General features: G+C 40.6%; 1 protein-coding gene across 3 annotated transcripts in view; it reads right to left on the bottom strand.

Annotated features, from left to right (window-relative positions):
• psda (pleckstrin and Sec7 domain containing a) overlaps positions 1 to 21285 on the bottom strand; it is a 77985-nt gene that overhangs the window by 44737 nt on the left and 11963 nt on the right. For 2 of the 3 annotated variants that reach the window (XM_055018496.1, XM_055018495.1), the window contains exons 2-7: positions 17848 to 20422; positions 15838 to 15946; positions 12744 to 13012; positions 12406 to 12671; positions 10828 to 11065; positions 10492 to 10751 (exon numbers count right to left, since the gene is read on the bottom strand). In XM_055018496.1, coding sequence (XP_054874471.1) covers positions 10492 to 10751; positions 10828 to 11065; positions 12406 to 12671; positions 12744 to 13012; positions 15838 to 15946; positions 17848 to 20250 — 3545 coding nt within the window. In that variant the 5' untranslated portion in view covers positions 20251 to 20422. The remainder of the gene's footprint in view (positions 1 to 10491; positions 10752 to 10827; positions 11066 to 12405; positions 12672 to 12743; positions 13013 to 15837; positions 15947 to 17847; positions 20423 to 21285) is intronic. The other variant, XM_055018497.1, reaches the window with a different exon arrangement.

Raw genomic sequence — 21285 nt, 5'->3', positions numbered from 1 at the left:
AAATATGATTAAAGTCTTGCAAACTTCACTAAATCATTACATTTTTAAATGTAAAATATAGTTAGCTCATTGAATAACAGGCTCTCTGGTTTTAAAGTTTGTATATTCTTTTATTTTTCACTTGTATTTGTCACTAGAGTTCCTATTTCTTACACATTTTACTAAATGTTTTGCTCGTAAATGTGCAATATTAAGATTCATGTTATAAAATGTGCTACAAGACATGCTTAAAATTCTAACAAAAACATTGCATTTTTATATGTAAAATAAATTTTGTTTATTCAATAACAGACTCGAAGGCTTTCAAAATAACTTGAAGCTTGTATATTCTGTCATTTTTCTCTTTAATTGTCTCTAAAGTTGTTGTTTTTCTAATTTACCTCAATCTTTTACGAGTTAATACATGAATTAATAAGAATCCTGGTATGTTTTTATAAAATGTACCTACAGTACCCAAAAAACATGATTTTAATCTTAAGAACATAACTAAAATATTACATTTTTTTAATGTAAAATAAATTTAGATCTTTCGAGTGCAGACTTTCAGGCTACAAAGTTACAATTATCTTGCATTTTTCTCTTGTATTTGTCTCTAAAGTTCCTGTTTCTTCTATAATTAACTAGATCTTTTGCTAGCAAATGCAATATATAGATTAGGTTTATAATTAGTAGTACTCATAATAGTAACACTATTTCAATAACTACATTTTTGCCTGTTCGGTCTTTGCTGTTGATCACAAGATAGAAATTGCAAATTAAAAAGCAAAAAACATAAAATTTCTCAACATATTATAAAAAATCCTTCAGTTAATTACTTCAGTAATACATTTAAACAAATTACTACACTATTTAATCATACACTAGCTCCATTTACACCTTCACTGACACGTAAATAAATGTGTAAATGCTACAGAAACGCGCTAGGTTTTTATACTATTTCTAAAAATAGTGGTATCATCTGGGGTGATATTGTTGAGATACTACAGGAAAGCCTACATGCTTCAACTACCAAACCAACAGCAGCATCACCACCAACTGAGCGAAAGCAGGTCAGAGGTCGGAGGTCACGACAGCCAGACAACAGATGGAAAAGATCCACATGAATGACAGAGGAGGAGGAGGAGGAGGGTTTATTGAAAAGATTTCAGAGTCTGTGTCGAAGGAATGCCTCCGCTTTTCTGACTGAAGTGGGAGGTCTTTCTTTGCAGCCCGACTCTGAAATGCTGCCTGGATGAATCCATCTGGAATTTCCCTCCATAGGCTGATAAAACTGTGTGTGTGTGTTGGTGCTGGGAGGAGTCTCATTAAAGTGAATGGGGAGAAGAAGAAGAAGAAAACGAAGAAGAAGCAGCTGCTGTTTGGGTGTGATCCTGTTTTGAAGTTCTTTCTCTGCGACTCGATTCGCTTTCTGCTGGAAACAATAAAGTTTGAATGTGTTTGAATTTGAGATGTGTGTCCACACCCAGTCGAGGGACAGAAGCCAAAAAGGAAGAGTGAATTCCTCCAGACTGAGGCAGAGAAGCCTCCCAGCAGCAGTCTGACTGTTTTCATTTCATTCCTTACATGTCTGAATGTTAACTCATATGCTGAGGGAGAGATTTTTAAAACCACACAAGCATGAATAAGAAAACAGGAAAACGTTCTGTTGGTCCCTGAAAAGGACAAGATTAAAATTCTTGGTATTGACTGGAAAACAGAAAATCATTCAAAACCCCTTGAACTGCACTGCAGGCAACAACAGACAACAGCTGCAACTCACTTTTAGATACAACAAACCAAAAACTACAACAAACCATCAGTTACAAACGACCAATAACTACAGCTAACTAAAAGCTACAGCCAACCATCAGCTACAGCTAACCATTAGTTACAAATGATCAACAGCTACAGCCAATGATCAGCTAAAGCAAACCCTATGCTACAGCTAAATAATAACTACACCTAACTATCAGCTACAGCAAACCCTATGCTATAGCTAAATAATGACAGCTAACTATCAGCTACAGTAAGCCATCAGTTACAGCTAACCATGACCTCCAAGCTAACCATCATTTACAAATGACCAATAACTAAAGGTAACCATGAGCCACAGCTAAACCTATGCTACAGCTAAATATAAACTACAGCAAACCATCAGTTACAAATGACCAATTACTACAGCTAACTATCAGCTACAGCAAACCCTATGCTACAGCTAAATAATAACTACAGCTAAGTATCAGCTACAGCAAACCCTATGCTACAGCTAAAGATTAACTACAGCTAACTATCAGCTACAGCAAACCCTATGTTACAACTAAATAATAATGACAGCTATCAGCTGCAGTAAACCATCCGTTACAGCTAACCATGACCTCCAGCTAACCATCATTTACAAATGACCAATAACTAAAGGTAACCATGGGCCACAGCTAAACCTATGCTACAGCTAAATATTAACTACAGCAAGCCATCAGTTAGAAATGACCAATAACTACAGCTAACTATCAGCTACAGCAAACCATCAGTTACAAATGACCAATAACTACAGCTAACTATCAGCTACAGCAAACAATCAGTTGTAGCTAACCATTGGTTACAAATGACCAATAGCTACAGCCAATGATCAGCTAAAGCAAACCTGGCGCTACAGCTAAATAATAACTACACCTAATTATCAGCTATGGCAACCCAAAAAATACAGCAAACTATCAGTTTCAAATGACTGATTACGACAGCTAACTATCAGCTACAACAAACCCTACCCTACAGCTAAATAATAACTACAGCTAACTATCAGCTACAGCAAACCCTATGCTACAGCTAAATAACAACTACAGCTAACTACCAGCAACAGCAAACCCTATGCTACAGCTAAATAATAACTACAGCTAACTATCAGATACAGCAAACCCTATGCTACAGCTAAATAATGTCAGCTAACTATCAGCAACAGCAAACCATTAGTTACAGCTAACCGTGACCTCCAGATAACCATCATTTACAAATGACCAATAACTAAAGGCAACAATGAGCCACAGCTAAACCTATGCTACAGCTAAATTTAACTACAGCTAACCATCCGCTACAACAAACCAATAACAGCAAACCTGGTAGTACATCTAACCATCAGGTACAGCTAACCATTAAGTTCAACTAATCATAATTTACAAATAACCAACAACTACAGCTAACCAACAGCTACATCTGAACCCGTGCAACAGCAAACCCTACACTATAACTACACATAACTACAAAAAAAGCTACAGCTAATTTTACGCTACAGCTAATAGTTAGCTGTTACCTGTACCCCAGCTAGGTACAATTAATTCTGCGCAAAAGCTATCAATAAGCTACAGTTAATCCTGTGGTGAAGCTAAGCCTTAGCTACAGCTAAACCTGTGCTACAGCTAACCTAACGGTACACCTAACCATAAGCTATTGCTAACCCAGAAGTAAAACTAACCATTAATCTTTGCTAACCCTACACTACACTAACTAGTAGCTATAGCTAACCCCTGTACCACAGCTAACTATTAGCCACAGCAAGCCCTGGGCTACAGTTAATTATTAGCTACAGCTAAGGCGTTGCTACAGCTAACTATGAGCTGCAGCTAAACCAGTACACAAACTAACCATTAGGTACATTTTACTCTGTGCTTAACCTAATCATAAGATAAAGTTAATCCTATGCTGAAGTTAACCCTGTGTTATCCCTAACCTTTAGCTACTGCTAAGCTACTACTATAACCTTTACAATAAATCAGTCTGCAACATCCCTCAGTTCTTTTAAATAAGGTCTTGAGACTTTTCTGTTTGCCACTGTACTTTACTAGATTATTGTTTTCCTATGTTGCAGTGTTGTAATTTTTATTCCTCTGATCTGTCAGTTTATTTTCTATATCTTATGTTTCATGCTATGCACTTTGAATTGCTGCTAAAAGATGCCATAGAAACCAACTTGCCTCACCTCCTTAAGGATTAATTCAGTAGATGTCTGCTGTAAAACTACGTTTGTCTTCTCAACACTGCCGATACACCCACATAGATGCTTCCTTGTACTTATAAGGATCTTCCACTGACACCATGGTAATATAAAAAGATGTGAGTAGAATAATTAGCTGCACAAAACTGTCCTCTCACTGAATGTCTGACTTTAACGACAAGGACAGTAAAGCAGACTCTCCCTCGGCTTTAAACTGAAGCTCCCTGAGGTGAACCAACATAAAGACGTGCAGTGAGTAATAAGATGCTGGCTCACTGTTAAATGCAGACTTTACAGTGTCTGTAATAGCAGAGCAGTCGAGTTTAGCTGAACCAAACCCTCCATCACAGGCCGACTGCAGGCCCACAGCCTGACACGAACAAAGATCTAAAAGCAGAGCTGGTTTGGTCTCTCGCGGTTCTGCAGTCTGGGACTTGCATCACGTGACCAATGCGGTTTGGTTAAAAGTAAAGTAACCATATGAAGCTGGAAGTCGAGCACAAGAGGATGTGGAACCAAAACTCATCACTGAACAGAATAACAAAGACTCCAACTCCAACATGGAGGCGATTAGTAAACGAGAAATTAGACTGTTCTAACTACAGAGTACAATTAGGAGCAACTGAAGTCCAGAAAGGTGATAGTTATTGATCAGCAGGTAGCAATCTATTGATCTTGTGGGAACAAATTATCCATCATGTAGATGCAAATCAAAGTCTTGAGGGAACATATTTTGCATCTTGTAGAAACAACTTCTTTACCTTGTGGGGAACAGGTCAAATAATTTATAATCTCGCAAGAACAAGTTATTATCTGGTAGGAACAAGTTAGAATCTCATGGGAACAAGCTGTAATCTCTTGGGAACAAGTTATTTTTCTTGTGGTAACACGCTACTTGTGGGCAAAGTTATAATCCCTTAAGAACAAGTTAAAATGATTTGGGAAATAGTTATTATCTTTTGGGAACCAGTCATAATCTTGAAGGAACAAGACATAACCATCTGGTAACATGCTGTTACCTTGAGGGAACAAGTTATTTTGAGGGAATTGGTTACTTATCCTGTCAGAAAGGTTATGATCTCATAGGAACAAATGATAATCTTTAGGGAATAAGTTATTCTTCTTGCAGTATCAAGTTAACTTTTAGGAAAAAATTATAATCCTGTAAGAACAAGTAATGATCATTTGGGAACAAGTTACTATATTGTGGGAACAAGTTAGTACTTTGTGGGAATAAGTTATGATTGTGTGGGAACAAGTTCTAAATCTTATAGGAACAAGTTACTTTTCATGCGGATACTCGTAACAACCTTGGAGGAACAAGACATAATCATCTGGGAATATGCTGCTATCTTGCAGGAACAAGTCAGTATTTTGTGGCAACAAGTTATTTATCCTGTCGTAAAGGTTATAATCTCAAAAGAACAAGTTATAATCTCAAAAGAACAATTTATAATCTCAGAGGAACAATTTATAATCTCCTGGGAATAAGTTGTTTTTCTTCCTGTAACAAGATAATTTGTAGGAAAAAGTAATAACCCTTTAAGAACAAGTCATGATTGTTTGGGAACAAGTTAATTCATGAAAAAAAGTTATTTATCTTGTAGGAACATGTTTTGATTATTGGGGAAGAAGATATTTATCTTGTGAGAACAAGTTATTTTTCAGGTGGAAAAAAATTATAATATCATAGGAACAAGTTATAATAATTTGGGAATGTGTTATTACCCAGTGGGAACAAGTTGTTATTTTATCATGCTGGTCAAGGGTATAATCTTGAAAGAAGAAGTTAGACTCTAATGAGAAAAAGTTCTAATCTCGTAAGAAGAGGTTATATTGTTGGAACAAGTTTTGTATCAGAAAGGAATAAGTTATTTATGTTGTGAGAAAAGTTAAAATTTCAAAGGAACAAGTTTTTCCCTTAAGTTATCAAGAGGAAACAAAAAATCTTGTAGGAACAAATTATCTCATAAAAACAAGCTACAATCATTTGGGAACAAGAATGTTTTTCTGTGGGGTCAAGTTAACATGTGAAATCTAATTCCTGTACAACTCATCTGCACAATAAATTTCATTTTGAGGGAGTCTCCCAGAACTTGGTTTGTGACATACGACGAGTGCATCACGTTTGCCATCTATTTTTATTTCTTTTTAACGGTCCTTTTCAGCCAGCCAATCACATATCAGATTTGGGAACGATTTGTTGCCCTGGTAACACAGTAAATGAAGAAGAAGCTTCTAACATGTTGTGAAATGGTAGTATTTTAACCCAAATCTTAATGTTTTTCTGAAACTAAACAGTTTAGTGCCTAAATTTAACCAAATCTTACACAGACAGGACACAAGCCTTTCAAAATAAAACAATTTGCTGACCCCTCCCTAAACCCAAACTGACCTGACGCTCCACATGATAACAGGATCAGAATTTTAACTGGATGTGTTGGTTCACGCTGTGATAACATAATGGACTCCAAACTGTTGGGTCAGTGACCATTTCCAACAATAAACCTACAGTTTCAGATTGAATGGGGTTCTATGGAGAACATTCTGTACATCCTGTCTCGGTGTTACAGATGTGCTGCTTCTGTTCATGAGACCTGCAGCTCCTCTTCCTGTCGGTATCAGAATCTGGTGCTGATCTGTGACACATTTTTGTATTTTTCTATTTTAAACCTTGACGTGCTCCAGGAAGTGAATCCGCCATCGCTGTGGTTACTACAGCCAGTCTCACCAGGGCTCCAGCTGTGATTGGCAGCAGGACAGGAAGTACTGGGCAAGAAGACAACACGACAGACGGACTGCAGTAAAGAGCTACTACAGGCACCACACAGCAGATCAGTGATAGACTTAAGTACAAATACTTGTACTTTAATATTTAACATTTTCATGCTACTTGGCAGGAAAATACTGCGCTTCATTTATCTAACTTTACAAATTAGGACAGACATAAAATATGATGAGAAAATGTGACACTTGGCTATAAATGAATACATAATAATGATTTCTAAATTAGGTATTTACTGAAATCTAATGGACAGCTACTTTAACAATTGTCACTTTAAATCCTCATCATTACACGGTGGCAAAACCTACTTCATCCATACACTTGGGGTCCAGCTGGACCCCTGTGGTATTTCATTGGCTTCATATTTCTGTACCGATCCATATCCTCTCAATGTATATTTTCCTAAAACGTGTGTTGTCTATAGATACAAATATGAAAGAAACAATGAAATTACTATTGATGACTACAAACGTGCTTGCTTACAATATTAGTGCAAGAATTCCTGAATTCAATGCACAATGCAACTGAAGCAGTCATCACAAGAGCAACATAACACAAACATACATAAATGAAAGATGCACAGTTTGTCTGGGGTCTGACTGGGGTCCCCATGAACCCCAAATGATTTTTCTATATATACACCAAAAACTCGGTTGCAATCAAATAAGCTTTGGTTTATATGATGGCAACTATGTGGGTGACAAGCACCTAAAGGGACTGAAAAATATGACAACTTATATATGCCTGGTGTCTGCATGGATCCAAGGTGTACTGATGAGGGTTAATGCAGTATGCCTGAAACACTTCAGTTCCAGCTTCTAAAATGGTGAAATTGCAGTTATCTCACATACTTGCATGTTGTAAATGCTTTGATTTATACATAAAGACACGCTCCATTCAGACCCTCCATATCTGTATTTCAATACAACATATTGATACTTGTGAAACACTCAGACATAATCCAGTCCCCGGCTCACAGAGAGCTTTAAGCCCTTGGTGCAGTGACGCTGCAGTGCTGCTGTTGTTTTGTTAATTAATAAAAGTATTTTCCACCCCCCCTTCTATTTTTAATTACAGCTGAGTGCATCATGTGGACTACAGGGCATTTAAAAACTATCTGAACATTTTCTATTACCACCAAAAAAATCATCAGAGCTGCAAGAAAAACACTAAATATTCAAGGTTTCATATTTATATACAGACAAATGAATAAAGTTTGTTCTTGACTGCGTTATTGATTATCAGTTGTTTGCAGTATATGTACATCAGTATGGGCTGTGTGTATGTATTGTTTAATAAAACTTGACAGCAGTATTTTATATATAAATAAACATTCAAGTCAAATTTTCAGGATTCAGAGAGCTAAAGATTTAAAGACTAAACAGAAAAAGTCTCTTCACTCCAAAAAATCTCTCTCTAAAAAGCATGTTCAAGCCCAAGTTCTAGTCATCAAAATGTTTTTTTTAATCATCTGAACCTTAAAACCGTCCAGCAGGTTTAAAAGGCCTGTCATTTATTTTAAAAATCACCGAAATTACACCATTTATCAGAGTCAAAACTCTGACTTTGATAAATGGGAACTGTGGGGAAAAAAAGAAAGAATGCAATCATGTGAGACATGTCGTTCTGAAACAAATCTAAGTTTAAAATTGGAATATTTCATCAAAATCACTCTATTCTATGAGACTCAGTTATAAATTTGCCAAAGATAAACTGCTTGTACCAACCAGATCCTGTCAAAGCAAAAGAATTCTGTGCTTGTCGAAGTAAACAAGAAGCCATCGGGGACCAAAAATTCTGACTTTTGAGGAAATATAGAACCAGGAAATCTCTTTATGTAGAGCCACTATGTTTTGCCAGTACTGGTAACACCTGTGTTTACTTGGAAAATGTTGAACATGTTGATTGCAAGTTTATAGATTTTTTGTAAGAAACAAAGAAATACAACTTTTGTTTTTGCATTTTTTATGATCTATGGCATTACAACTTGCTGCACAGAAGACATTTTTGAGTTCTCATCACTTCTAGTCATGGTTGTTCTGTTTCCATAGAGGTGCAGGACTTTATAGTGCAGTGAAAAATGAACCCACAATGAAAAAAAAATGTGACAGGAGCAAAAAAAAAAAAAAAAAAAAAAAAAAAAAGCTCCAAAATTGCTTCCCTGTGTTTCAGAGGGTTACAATAAAGAAAATGTCTTCACTTGGAAAAAATCCACCCACAGTGCATTTGCTCTTTCAACACAGCAGTGAGCACCAAACAAATTGCAGCACTCTGAAGGCACGAAACTCACAAGCGCACTGTAATACACAAACAAACACACTTACAGAGCAACAAAATGTGTCTGTGCTGCGCCCTGGTGGTTGATTTTTGTTATTACAGCAGGGTTCAGCTCTGATCTGACTGATCTAACTGAACCATCCATCCATCCATCCATTATCTATACACCGCTTATTCCTCACTAGGGTCGCGGGGGGTGCTGGAGCCTATCCCAGCTGACTCGGGCGAAGGCAGGGGACACCCTGGACAGGTCGCCAGTCTGTCGCAGGGCTACATATATAGACAAACAATCACTCACACATTCACACCTACGGGCAATTTAGAGTAATCAATTAACCTCAGCATGTTTTTGGACTGTGGGAGGAAGCCGGAGTACCCGGAGAGAACCCACGCATGCACAGGGAGAACATGCAAACTCCATGCAGAAAGATCCCGGGAAAGCCGGGACGCGAACCAGGGACCTTCTAGCTGCAAGGCGAAAGTGCTAACCACTACGCCACTGTGCAGCCCCTAACTGAACCATTTTAATCCAAATATATAAAGATAATTTACGGAGCACACAGATTCTCACTCTAAGCAACAGCCAGTGAGGAAGGTTTACAGCCACTAATACCTCTTTTTAATGCACACAAAGCATGTGAGAGAGACCTGAAGACATTACAACATGATGTTTATGTTCCTTACACCATCAGGGTTTCTGCACGTTCATCCACCGGAAGGTTTAAAAGGCTTGTTGTCTTCAAAAAAACAACAAAACACCACCAAGATTACACCATTTATCAGCCAGAAACAATAAAACCAGAAAGAACCGTTGGATTTTCAATTCCCCAACAGTTTCTTTAGAAAATCATTTTTTATGTTTGCTTAAATTTGAGATATTTTATCAATGTAACTATTCTAAACGCTTCATTTAAAAATTCTCCAAAATTTAAGTTTGCACAAGATCCTGTAAAAATCAAACCAAATACTGTGTTCCTCTGCACAATGCAGAATACTTCAAAAAAAAAAAAAAACAGATTTCAGGTGAACTGCTGGCAGTGTTTACACAGAGCAGATAGATGACAACAGAGGCTAAGAGGAAAATAAAATGTACTGGACCAATAAAATAAATGCTGCATGGCTCAGCGATGACATACAGAGGAGTAAGTTGCTGGAAGATACATTCAGCATGGTGAAACGTGTTCCTACTGTAGTCTGACATGCTGAGTTTGTAAATATTTGTTAAAATGTAAATAGTAAAATATTTGTAGCATGTGAGGAAAGCATTGTTTTAGAGAGTTTGTTAACACCTGTGGGCACTTGAAGAAATGTTGTGTTGGACAGAATGTTGTGTTTTGGGTGGAGTAAGCCTTTAAAATCAAAAGCCAACAGACAGAAAGTATTATTTTGGGTGGACTAAACCTTTAAAACCATAAAGAAACAGAGTGGCTGACTTTCAGGATCTGAACCTTCAGGTGTGACTCACCTCAGGCTGCTGTGGAGCGATGGCACCGAGCTCGCCTTCCTGAAGCCGTCTTTGAGAACGGAGCGACGCCACGACTCTTTCTCCGACTTGGACCGGACCGGCAGGCCACAGTCGTCCTTGGAGCCTCCTCGGAGCCCCGCCGCCGAGGCACTGAGGGTGATTTCAGAGCGCGACGCCTCCGAGGGGGCGGACGGGTCGGGACGGGCCAGTGGGGCGAAGCTGAGCTCAATGATCTGCTTGGCGCTCTCGCAGATCTGACTCTGAACATACAAACACACCAGAGTTACTCCATGCAGTCACATAAACGCTCCGCCGTGACTGTTCTCAGCTACCTACCTGGATTTCCGGAGTGAGCGTCGGCAGGTCGAAGGTGAACACCGACGTGGATCCGGAGGTCAGCAGGTCAACGCTGTCCAGGCTGCTGTACGAGGTTCCTTTGGCCCGGTGAGACTCCATGATGCTTTCAAAGTGGCGGCTGAAGGAGTCCAGGTTGCTGTTGGAGGGTCGGCGAGGGCTGCCGACGGAGATCGGAGACTTAAGGCCGCCGTGACTGTCAGACGACGCCTCCAACGACCTGACAAAGAAACAACCATCAAACACAGATCAAACAGTGGTCAGTTTATGTACATTAAATTATCATTTTCCAGGTTCTTCAAGGAGATCTCATCTGAAAGAGGAGATCAAGCTCAACAACATCTCAAGAGCTAAAATGACCTCAGACAGATGTGGTAATCCCTAATATAAAAAGGTTGGATCTAGACAGGACTTTTAATTTTTAAAAAATGTAATTAAATTATAACAATAACATAGAAAATTATACAAAAAAAATATTACAAGGAAAAGAAAAATAAGAACAAAATAAAAACACAAAAATAAACTCCAATGGGAAACTCGGCCAAATCTCAGCTTAAAAATCACAATATTGAACATAAAAACACTTTTTTCTACATGTATCATTTAAAAATTCACCAAAAATAAACCATTTACTCAAAGCAGATTCTGTGAAAAATTTAAAATCCTGCATTCTTTGGTGCCACTGAGAAGCATTGATTGACACAGCTGTAACCAACAGACAGGTTACAAAATTTAGAGACTTCCCAGATGAACTGCAAGCCATATTTACACAAATCAGAGAAGAGACAAGTATACAAACTAAACAAACTAGCTAAAAATCTTATCTGTAGTATGTAGAGTAATTTTTTATTTTCAGCGTTGAGAACATGGGTGGGGGCTGCACAGTGGCTTGGTGGTTAGCACTTTGGCCTTGCAGCTAGAAGATCCCCGGTTCATGTCCCACCTTCCTGGGATCTTTCTGCATGGAGTTTGCATGTTCTCCCTGTGCATGTGTGGGTTTTCTCCGGGTTCTCTGGCTTCCTCCCACAGTCCAAAAACATGCTGAGGTTAATTGGAAATTCTAAACTGTCCGTAGGTACGAATGCGAGCGTGATTGTTTGTCTGTATATGTAGCCCTGTGATAGACTGGTGACCTGTCCAGGTGTCTCCTGCCTTCAATCTAAGCCAGCTGGGATAGACTCCAGCCCCCCATGACCCTAATGAGGATGAAGCAATGTATAGATAATGGATGGATAACATTGGTGGGCACTTGGAAAAATGTTGTACATGTTGATTCCAGGTTGTTGTTGTTTTTTCAATTTATGCAAAATAAATATCCACTTTTTCTTCCCTCTACTTCTAGTCATGGTTGTGCTACTTTCATAGAGATGCAGGACTTGATATTGCAGGCAGTAAAAATGAGCCCACAGTGATTAAAACTGTGACAGGATTCTGGGATTCAGAGGGTTAAAGCTTGTCTGGATACTTGACAGCTGAATCTGCATGTGCAAATGGAGCCTTTGTGACCATCAGTGATGAGTCTGAATCTGAGTTCTTGGATGATTCCTGTTTAGTTCTCACCCCTTCAGCAGCAGACTAAACACCTCATCCTCCTCCTTGGCAGCTCGCTGCCTCTGTCGGTCTCCCTGCATCCTGACGCTCGCCCAGCTCACCACTCCTTCCTCCTCCTCCTCGTCTTCCTCCTCTTCCTCCCCGTTCTCCTCCTTCCCTCCACCTGTCCGGGGTTTCGGGGAGATGTCAGCAAAGCTAGAGCTTTCCAGGACGCTGCGGTTGCTCCCGAAGGCCGAGTCCGCCTCTTCGGCTGCCTCTGCCTCAGCCCGCATTACCTGCACAATATAAACAACATTTAAACTCTGTGCCTCCAGGTGAGAGACGGACAGGTGAGTCCCTTGGCTCACCTCGTCCAGGTCGGTCTCCCTGTAGCAGCGCAGCGGCACGGCGTCCAGATCCGTCTCAGAGTACTGGATGGTCCGCCGGATGATGCCCGTCTTGGGGATGGAGCCTCGGTTGTTGGGGGTCACCAGCTCCACCTCGATCTGGCGGACCTCATGATATGACAGCTTCTGATTGTCCCACCCCCTCCTCTGATTGGCTGGCTTCAGGTGGAGGGAGGAGGGAGGGGTGGGGCTGGGAGAGCTGCTGGTCGGAGGCGTCGCCGGGGAAACGTCTGCAAGGGAAACAAAGCATGTTGAGTTTTATGTCGACAAAGAAAACAAAAAGTGGTACATAAGGTTTCAGATACTGGTTCAGTTTTTCTAAAAAATGCTGGAAGGAATGTTTGGAAGCTGCCTCACCATTCCATAAACATTATTTATATGCACACATGGGCCTCTAGTAGACTCTATAATTATGTCATTATGATCTCATCTAATGGCGGTGAAGCCACAATGTAGTACTTACAAAAAGGAATAAAAGTTTAGAGTCTCTTGGTGGTCTTCAATGGACTTTACAATTCTAGAATTTCATTTAACAGACACTTATATCCAAAGCGACATACATCTGAGAGCAGATACAACACAAGCAAGGATATAGTCAGGAGAAAACAACCTGGATAAGAGCCATAAAACAAGCTCTCCAAGTGTGATAATAGGACCGTGGTGTCTACAGGCAGTACACGACGTAATAGGAATTAGTTTGTTTTTTTTTTCTGTAGTCTATCAAGTGCAAAGGTGTTCAGTGAAGAGCTGGTTCTTTACGTTTTTCTTAAAGACTGATAGGGACAATCGAACTTTAAGTCCCATCTTAGACCATAGTAGTAAAGGTAATAATAATTTTTTTGACTCAAGTCTCATTTTGTCTTCTTGTTTTTATTCTGTTTTTCACTGGCTGTTTGGTTAGTTTTAGCCACCAAATTACTTAGTTTAGTAAAAAAAAATCATGGTTTTGGTCAAAAAGCTCTATTTTGTACATTTTCAGTGATAATACTTTATATTATATATTATAATATTTTGCTGATTTGTACTTTTCATTAAGTAGAAAGTGTCATGCATGACTTTTATTTGTAATGGAGTAATTTTACTTTGCTGTATAATATGAAAGTAAATAATGTGAATACTTCTTCTACTGCTGCTGCTTTAATCATAGGTGAATGGGAAATGGTCTGCACTTATATAGTGTCTTTCTACCTTAGTGGTACTCATAGCGCTTTACAATATGTCCCATTAACACACCAATGGCGCCAAGGTATTGTCACAATGGTGCAAAGGTGTCATGTTATATGAGTTTCATGTTTTGAATAGAAAAAAACTACTATAATTTTCTGTGTATAGTTTAATGTGGCAGCATAGCCCTGAGATAAACACTGCAAAAATGAGTAGGTTGCAGGTGTTACAAATAACAACACAGGTTGTGAGTTAAGAAAACCCAAATGGCTGTTCTGGTTTAACCCCCTGTAAACCACAAATAATTTTTTAAGTGTGCAAATTTCCAGCATTTATCAAAGCCAGACACTGTAAAAATAGGAAAAATCACAGAATATGCAACAGTCCTTGAACTAGTCATCTGTGACACGCCACTCCATTGGGACAATGGAGTCCAAACAAATATTACTATCATATCTATAGTATGTAGAGCCTCCATCTTTTCTCCAGTACTGGTAACACTTGTCGGCACTCCATGTTGATTCCAAGCTGTTTTTCAATTTATGCAAAATAAATAATCAAAGAAACTTGTTTTTTTTAATGTTATCTACGTCTTTGCAACTGTGTCATACTGCAGAAAAGACATTTTGAAGTTCTCTCTAATTGCCCCCTGGGGAAAAATAAAGTTTTTCTGAATCTGAATTCTGAATCTACTTCTAGTCATGGCTGTGCTGTTTCCATGGAGGTGCAGGACTTTATATTGCAGTGAAAATGAGCCCACAGTGAGAAAAAATAGTAAGAGGAGCAGAAGCTGCCCTGAAACTTACTGGAGTTCAGAAGGTTAAGCAGGATTTGTCATGCATGAGTTCTATTTGTAACTTTGCTGTGTTTCACTGAAGGACGTGAATACTTACCACCAGTGATTTAATGAAAGGGGATCATACTTTCATGCGGTGCCTTTGAAAATCAGTATCAGTATGAGTCATAGATGTTGGTTGTGAATTCAGTAAACCTGAAAGGCTGCTCAGGTTTAAAGCTCTCATGCTATCAAATATTTCTGACGAAATGAGGTGTGTGATTCATGAGACTAAAAGCTTCTCGTATCATCTCACACCGAGTTTTCTTTGGACTGCTTGAAGGCAACACACCTCCACAGACAGCAAGACAGATTACTTCACTTGTATAAAAAAGGAAATCAGACTAGTTGTGTCCAGGTGATCTGGTCAGAAAAAAACACACTAAATAAAGAACAGGAAGTGAGTAGAGATGCATAGTAATATATATGAGTGGAGTTGAACACTGTGAGAGCTGTTCTAGCTTATGCTAAGCTTCGGCTAATTGGCTTAGAAGAAGCTGAGAGCTGTTTACTTCACAGAGCGAAGAAACAATAGTAGAGAAAACACAGAATGGCCCTTTAAACAGCTGCTGCTTCTGACTACATCAGTACTACCGGGGCTGCAACTGACAATTACCTTCACTATTGATTAATCTGTCAGTTATTTCATGGATGAAGTTTTTTGCTCTAGAAAATGGTGCAGAAATGGTGACAAATGTCAATCAGTGTTTCCCAAAGCCCAAAATGACAAATACCTTGTTTTGCCCACACTCAGATAATCAGATTACTGTCAGAGCGGAGTTAAGAAATCGGAAAATATTCATCATTATTATTGAGTACATGGCCAAGTAAGCTGCAGTATCTGAATAAAGTGTAACACTTGTGTAAACATCTATAATGCAAGGAATACCATTTTCTTGCATGTAAAATTATCACATCCAATCAGGCTGTTAAAGTTGGAATTAATGGATTAATTACAAAATTGAGCAGTCAGCTTCATCTTCTTTTGCCGCCGATTACAGGTTTATCTTCGTTTGCTACCAAACTATCATCAACGACAGTCAGTATCTACAGCACCTTTAATGTGGCGCCTGTTCTCCGTCTGGCCTCCAAACAGAAACTCCCACTTGGCTTGAGCGATCTTCTGCGATCTCAAGGACGGCGTCGTTGCTGAGCCGCTGTCCGACTGTAGGACAAAAGAAATTAGTGTGATTAAATGTTGTTTTTCTGTTTCTGAAGGAAATGTGGTAAAACGATTAGAAAAGTCCAAGCCAGGAGACTGAGGTTAGGAGTTTAACTATTTTTAGTCTTAAATATGATGGCAAGCGCCTCAAAAAAAAAAAAAAAAAAGCACAATAGTAGTTACCCAGAACAGCATACTGATGATAAAGCCTACACCCTTTACACAACCTTCAATATTTAGAGAACCTGAAAGAAGTTCCAGGGGTCCTTTGAGACGATGCAGAAGTTTCAAAAGGTAAGTTCTAGTTCCATTTTTAAGGTTATAGTAATCATTAAAGAAGTTGTAGGGGCCCTTTAGGATGATTTAGAAATTACTAGTCAAGTTCTAGTTTCATTAAGAAAGATTTCAGTAATCATTAAAGAAGTTCCAGGAGACCAGGATCCCTTAACAGGTTTTAGTCATCACTGAAGAGGTTTGAAGGTAAGTCAGGGCACTTCTAAAACCACTGAGGAAGTTCTATCAGCCTTTAATGGGATCCTTGAAATGTTGTCAGATATTTAGGATGATCCGGGTTCAATTAACTTCTAAAGATCCTTCAAGAACCTTAAGGGTCTTTTATGAGTCATTTAAATGGTCACTGAAGGGGTTTGGCTGGTCTTCAAAGGGGATGTTGCAATTGTTTAGGAGATTTAAGATGTTTTAGGAGTCAGGTTCTACAGATCCATGCAGAAGTTTAATGTTGACCTGTGTTGCAGATCAATGAGTCCTTTAAATGGCTCTAACGGTCACTGAGAAGATTCTAGTCGTCTTTCAGGAGATTTACAATCTTCCAGTGATCACTAGATGTTCCAGAGCTCCATTAACAAGTTCATGTGATCACTGGGTCTTATATGGACTCCTAAAGAAGTCATTGACATCCTTTAGGATCCTCACTGAAAGATTCTACAGCTGCTATGGGATGTCTTAGGAGTGTTATGGTAACTGAAGAGGTTCTAGCGGTACTAAGGAAGGTTCTGGTAATCAAGTATTTTTTTAAGGGTAGGCTTCTAGTGGACATGGAATAAGTGGAATTCATGAGAAAGTTCTAGAAATCTAGAAATTCTTCAATAGGTTCTAGCGGTCAGAGAGAAGTATCTAGCAGTTTGGGATGCCCTTGGGTTCTTTTTCTTGTGGCCCTCTAAGATGCTAAACTGGAGTTTTTATTTACATAAGTGATTCAACATGTAGCAAAGGTTTTATGTGTCTTTTAGAGGGTTCCGATAGCCATTCAGAAGGCTTTAGGGGCTCTTAAAGAAGTCACAGATCAGATAGGAGGCTCACTGAAAGGTTCTAGGGCTATACTTTGGGGTCTAGGAGTCTTTTAAGAAGTTCAAATATGCTTTGTACTCATTTATTCATTAATACTCAGATTCATGGTGTTTTTGAGTTTTCATTGTTCTTACATTCTAACAAAAACACTTGTTAGCACTTAACATATCCCATGAGTCTAAGGCATAAAAGTGTAACTAAAACCTTATGAGACATGTAGTTATGAGTGCTAACAAAATAAGCAGTTTGTTATTTATCTTAAAATGACAAAATGTTCCCATTTCAGTGTCCAGATCAGTACCAGATGCTTAGCAATATTAGAAGATGTTGTGCTCCACAAACCATCTGTGAGAAAATACACTGAGGAAGAGAAACTGGTGAAACAAGAACTAAGTGAAGAGTGGGGCTTTCTATTGTAGTTTTATTATAGTGGATGTAAATGTGACACAGTACTGTGACATGGTTTGTCATTTGGCTCTGCAGAGACTCATTCTCATCCTGCCCACACAGACTCAAAACAAACACAAGCATAGATAATCTATTTAATGATTTCCTCACATACAACAGAACCCTCATCACCCTCCCATCCAGCCAACCTGCATCCCAGAGCCTCTGTCTGCCGTATCGTGGCTGGACTGGCTTGAGGTTTCAGGGGACAGACTGTCATTCCTGTCCAGCTGGGAACTGTCTACCAGGCTGCCCGTCACTCCACTGGAGCTCTGAGACGACGTCCCAACAGCCCCGCTGTGGTCCTGAACCTCCTCTCTCGGCTCCTTAGACATGCCCAAAAATTTAACTCCTTTGTCTCCTCCATCCTGCTTGTGATAATCATCTTTGCTTGGAGCATAAACTCTGGAAAGTGACTGTCTGAAGTTTTCCTCACTGAGTTCAACACCATTCTGCCCTGGTCCAGCCTCCCTCCATTCTTGCTGCGTGGACGTCCAGCTCACAGGCAAAGCTTCATTGTTCTGGTTAGAGAGAAGTGTTCTCTGGGATTCAGGGCTATCCTTCAGTGATCTATCAAAGAGGTGATCATACTGCCTCCGCTCCACAGCAGGGGATTTGTGGTCTCCAGTGTACTGTGGCGGCTGGTAGCGGTGCAAAGTCGAAACATCCTTACTGGGTGATGGGCTCCGTTGATGTCGTGGGTCCAGTACTGGTGACTGAGACGCAGCTGCACGGTGCAATCTTGCCGGCAACGCTGGGGATGCTGGTGAAGAAAGGCCTTTGTGGGACAAGAGAGGAGAGATCCGTCCTGGTTTAGTTTGAGGTGGCGGTTTGTCTGTTTTCCAGCCGTGGTTCTGGTTGTCCACCTTCGAAGCCTCAGGGGAGCTTCGCCCATGAAGAGTAGCATACGGCTGTGATTCTCTCAGGAATGGTGCTCCACTCTTTGGACTATTGGACCTCAGTGATTCAGCGTGAGAAGGAGTTGGAGAGGGAGTCCGCCTCTCTGCAAAAATGCTGGACAATTTGGAGGCTTCCATAGCTAGCTTACAAGACAAATCAATATTTGAGGATGGGGAAATACTTCTCCTGCCAATGGTAGGGCTGATTGCATCACTGGCTCTGCTACTGCAGCAAGATTGTAATGGCTTGTAATGAGCGTTCAAGTTATCATTAGAACTGTAGTGTTTACTGTCTGTGGTATTATTACTGGTGTTTGTGATGTTAGCATTATAGCTATTATTAACATTGGAGTTCCCATCTTGGTAGCCAGTCCTAAAAGGGTTGCTGGTGTGGAACAGGTTAGTTGGAACTTCATGCTGGATGTCTGTGGGTTTCCCCGCAGGTAAAGGTGGGCGAAATTTGCTTGACAACCTGGGGCTCTCATCCCCGACCCAGGGCCTCTGTTGGCTCTGGGCCGGACAATGGGAACAAAGTGCTGATGGTGGAGCCACTGAGGAGGATGAGTAGCCACTATGGGCACACAGGTGGTCATAGGCAGGACTTCGGGGTAATCCATTCACTGAACCACGGCAAACTCCCCGGTCTAACTCCAGAAACTGGGTCTTGAATGGCAGGGTGAGGGTACTGCGGGGCAAGACAGGTGACCCACTCCAAGACCTGCAGCGAGGAGACTGATAGTTCCGTGGCAGGGTTGGACTGCAATTCTCTGGACCGTGGCCTGCAAGCCTGCGCCGGAGATCTGGGGATCCAAACTCCTCTAAGGTCCTATGGGTGGCATCTCTGGCTACTGCATCCAAGGTGGCCCTCTGCAGGTAAGGTGAGCCCCGTGGGGACTGATTCCGAGACAGATGGTGGTGACTGGAGAAATGGTCACCCTGTAATTGCTGACCATTGCAACACATTGGATCACTCAGCCTCTTGTGGAGGTGAGCAGGCAGCTGCTGCTGCTGCTGAGGCTCATTTTGACACACAGGGGGACGGTGGCCAGCCATGCTGTTAACATTAGCCTTTTCTATGTAGCCAAAGGACACTAAAGAGGTCTTCCCCTCATCACCCGCCACCCCTGGGGTATCAAATGACCTGCGATTGCTTGTGGGTGTGGAGGGTACAGTAAGCCTCCCAGAGGATGTGGATGATGGGAAGATGGGCACCCTCCCCTGGTATGGATCCCTGTCAGAGGAACTGGTGCGTCTAAGTGAGCTATGATGGCCTGGATTGGTTGCTCCAGGGGCAAGGACCTCAAGTAACTGCCCAAACCTGTCATGTAACAGATCCTGCCTTTGGAACTGGGTCGGAGACCCTGTAGCATCAGGGTTTTGAAGTTGGAAGCTGACTGAGTGCCTGGTGGAGGACTTTGAAGAGGGTAAGCTGTGGTTCCCTCCCCCTGCGTGATGCTGGATGAATGGGGACAGATCTGGACTACGGCTAGGGCTGGTGAGGGTGGAGCTCCTCTGAGAGTGGGGCAGGATGTCTGGGCACTGAAGCATTAGGTGTCTGGTCCCATCATCCCCTCGTCCAGGCAACTTTCCATCCTCCTCAGCAACAGATCTCACTTCAACGTACAGGTGGAGGACTTTACCTGCCTGAGACATGACTGCCCCTTCACTTAAAGCTTCTGATATTCCTGTTTCTGTGGACTATTTGTGCCAAAGGTCAGTCGACCTCCAAGTATCCAGTAGAGGGCTCATCAAAAGTCTTGGGTGACTGTCAGAGGCAGAACTGGAAAACCATGTCCATCTTCCATCTGTACATCATCTCTTTAACCTGCAACAGGAAGAGGAGACAAAGTTAATATTACACAGTTAATTCTGTATTTTTACCTTAAATTTCTTCAAGATGTCTCAACACCTTGCTCAAAGACAACCCGCCTTCCAAAAAGCAGATGGTCATAAAGTTGATCTACATCTTCCTAACTAGATCCAGGCACAAGAAGGTTCCCTCTACTCCCACACATTCATATATACAGGCATGCATTGTATGCTTTAGTGCAAGCCTGACACACAAAATAAAAAGGCTGAAATTGCTCTTAACATTAAATAGAAAGTAGTTATTTAACAAAAATGGTTCCATACATCACCGGATAACTAATGATAATTGGGTTATGACAACTGATGTCCTTTATTATAAGCTAAACTGCGACTGAAGGAGGTTTTCCACTCTACTAACCATGAACCTTCAGGCTGATGGTCAAGTTTGACGTTTAACATTGTCTCAGTTCTCTGTGAATCCTCTATGTAGGTCAACTAGTGTGCTCAGACTAACTGGATCACTGCTACAACCAGAAACCAAAGACCTCTCATGTTTTATTCAGAGGCAGAGGAAAAGTCAACCACTATGAATCTCCACAGTTGTACAATTAAAGCAGGGTGAAAGAGGTGACATCTGCTCAGTAAATTAGAATTTGGTTGGACAAAAGGTAAGAAGGTGTCACCAAACCTGTTTACTCAACCAATTTAAAGTTTAAGTGGCCACTGAGGCAGTTCTATGAGTCCTGTAAGAGGCTCTAGGGATAACTAGGCGGTTCTCATGCCCAATCATAATGTTTCTGAGGACATTAAAGAGGTCCCAGGTGTACTTTAGTTGACTCTAAAGGTTGTAGGGCATTTGGGGACGTGTTAGGGGTCTTG

Source organism: Amphiprion ocellaris, chromosome 16 (assembly GCF_022539595.1).
Source record: "Amphiprion ocellaris isolate individual 3 ecotype Okinawa chromosome 16, ASM2253959v1, whole genome shotgun sequence".
In the NCBI taxonomy this organism is placed as follows: domain Eukaryota; kingdom Metazoa; phylum Chordata; class Actinopteri; family Pomacentridae; genus Amphiprion; species Amphiprion ocellaris.
The sequence above is the reverse complement of the archived record's forward strand: the minus strand, read 5'-3'. Positions and strand labels throughout refer to the sequence as shown.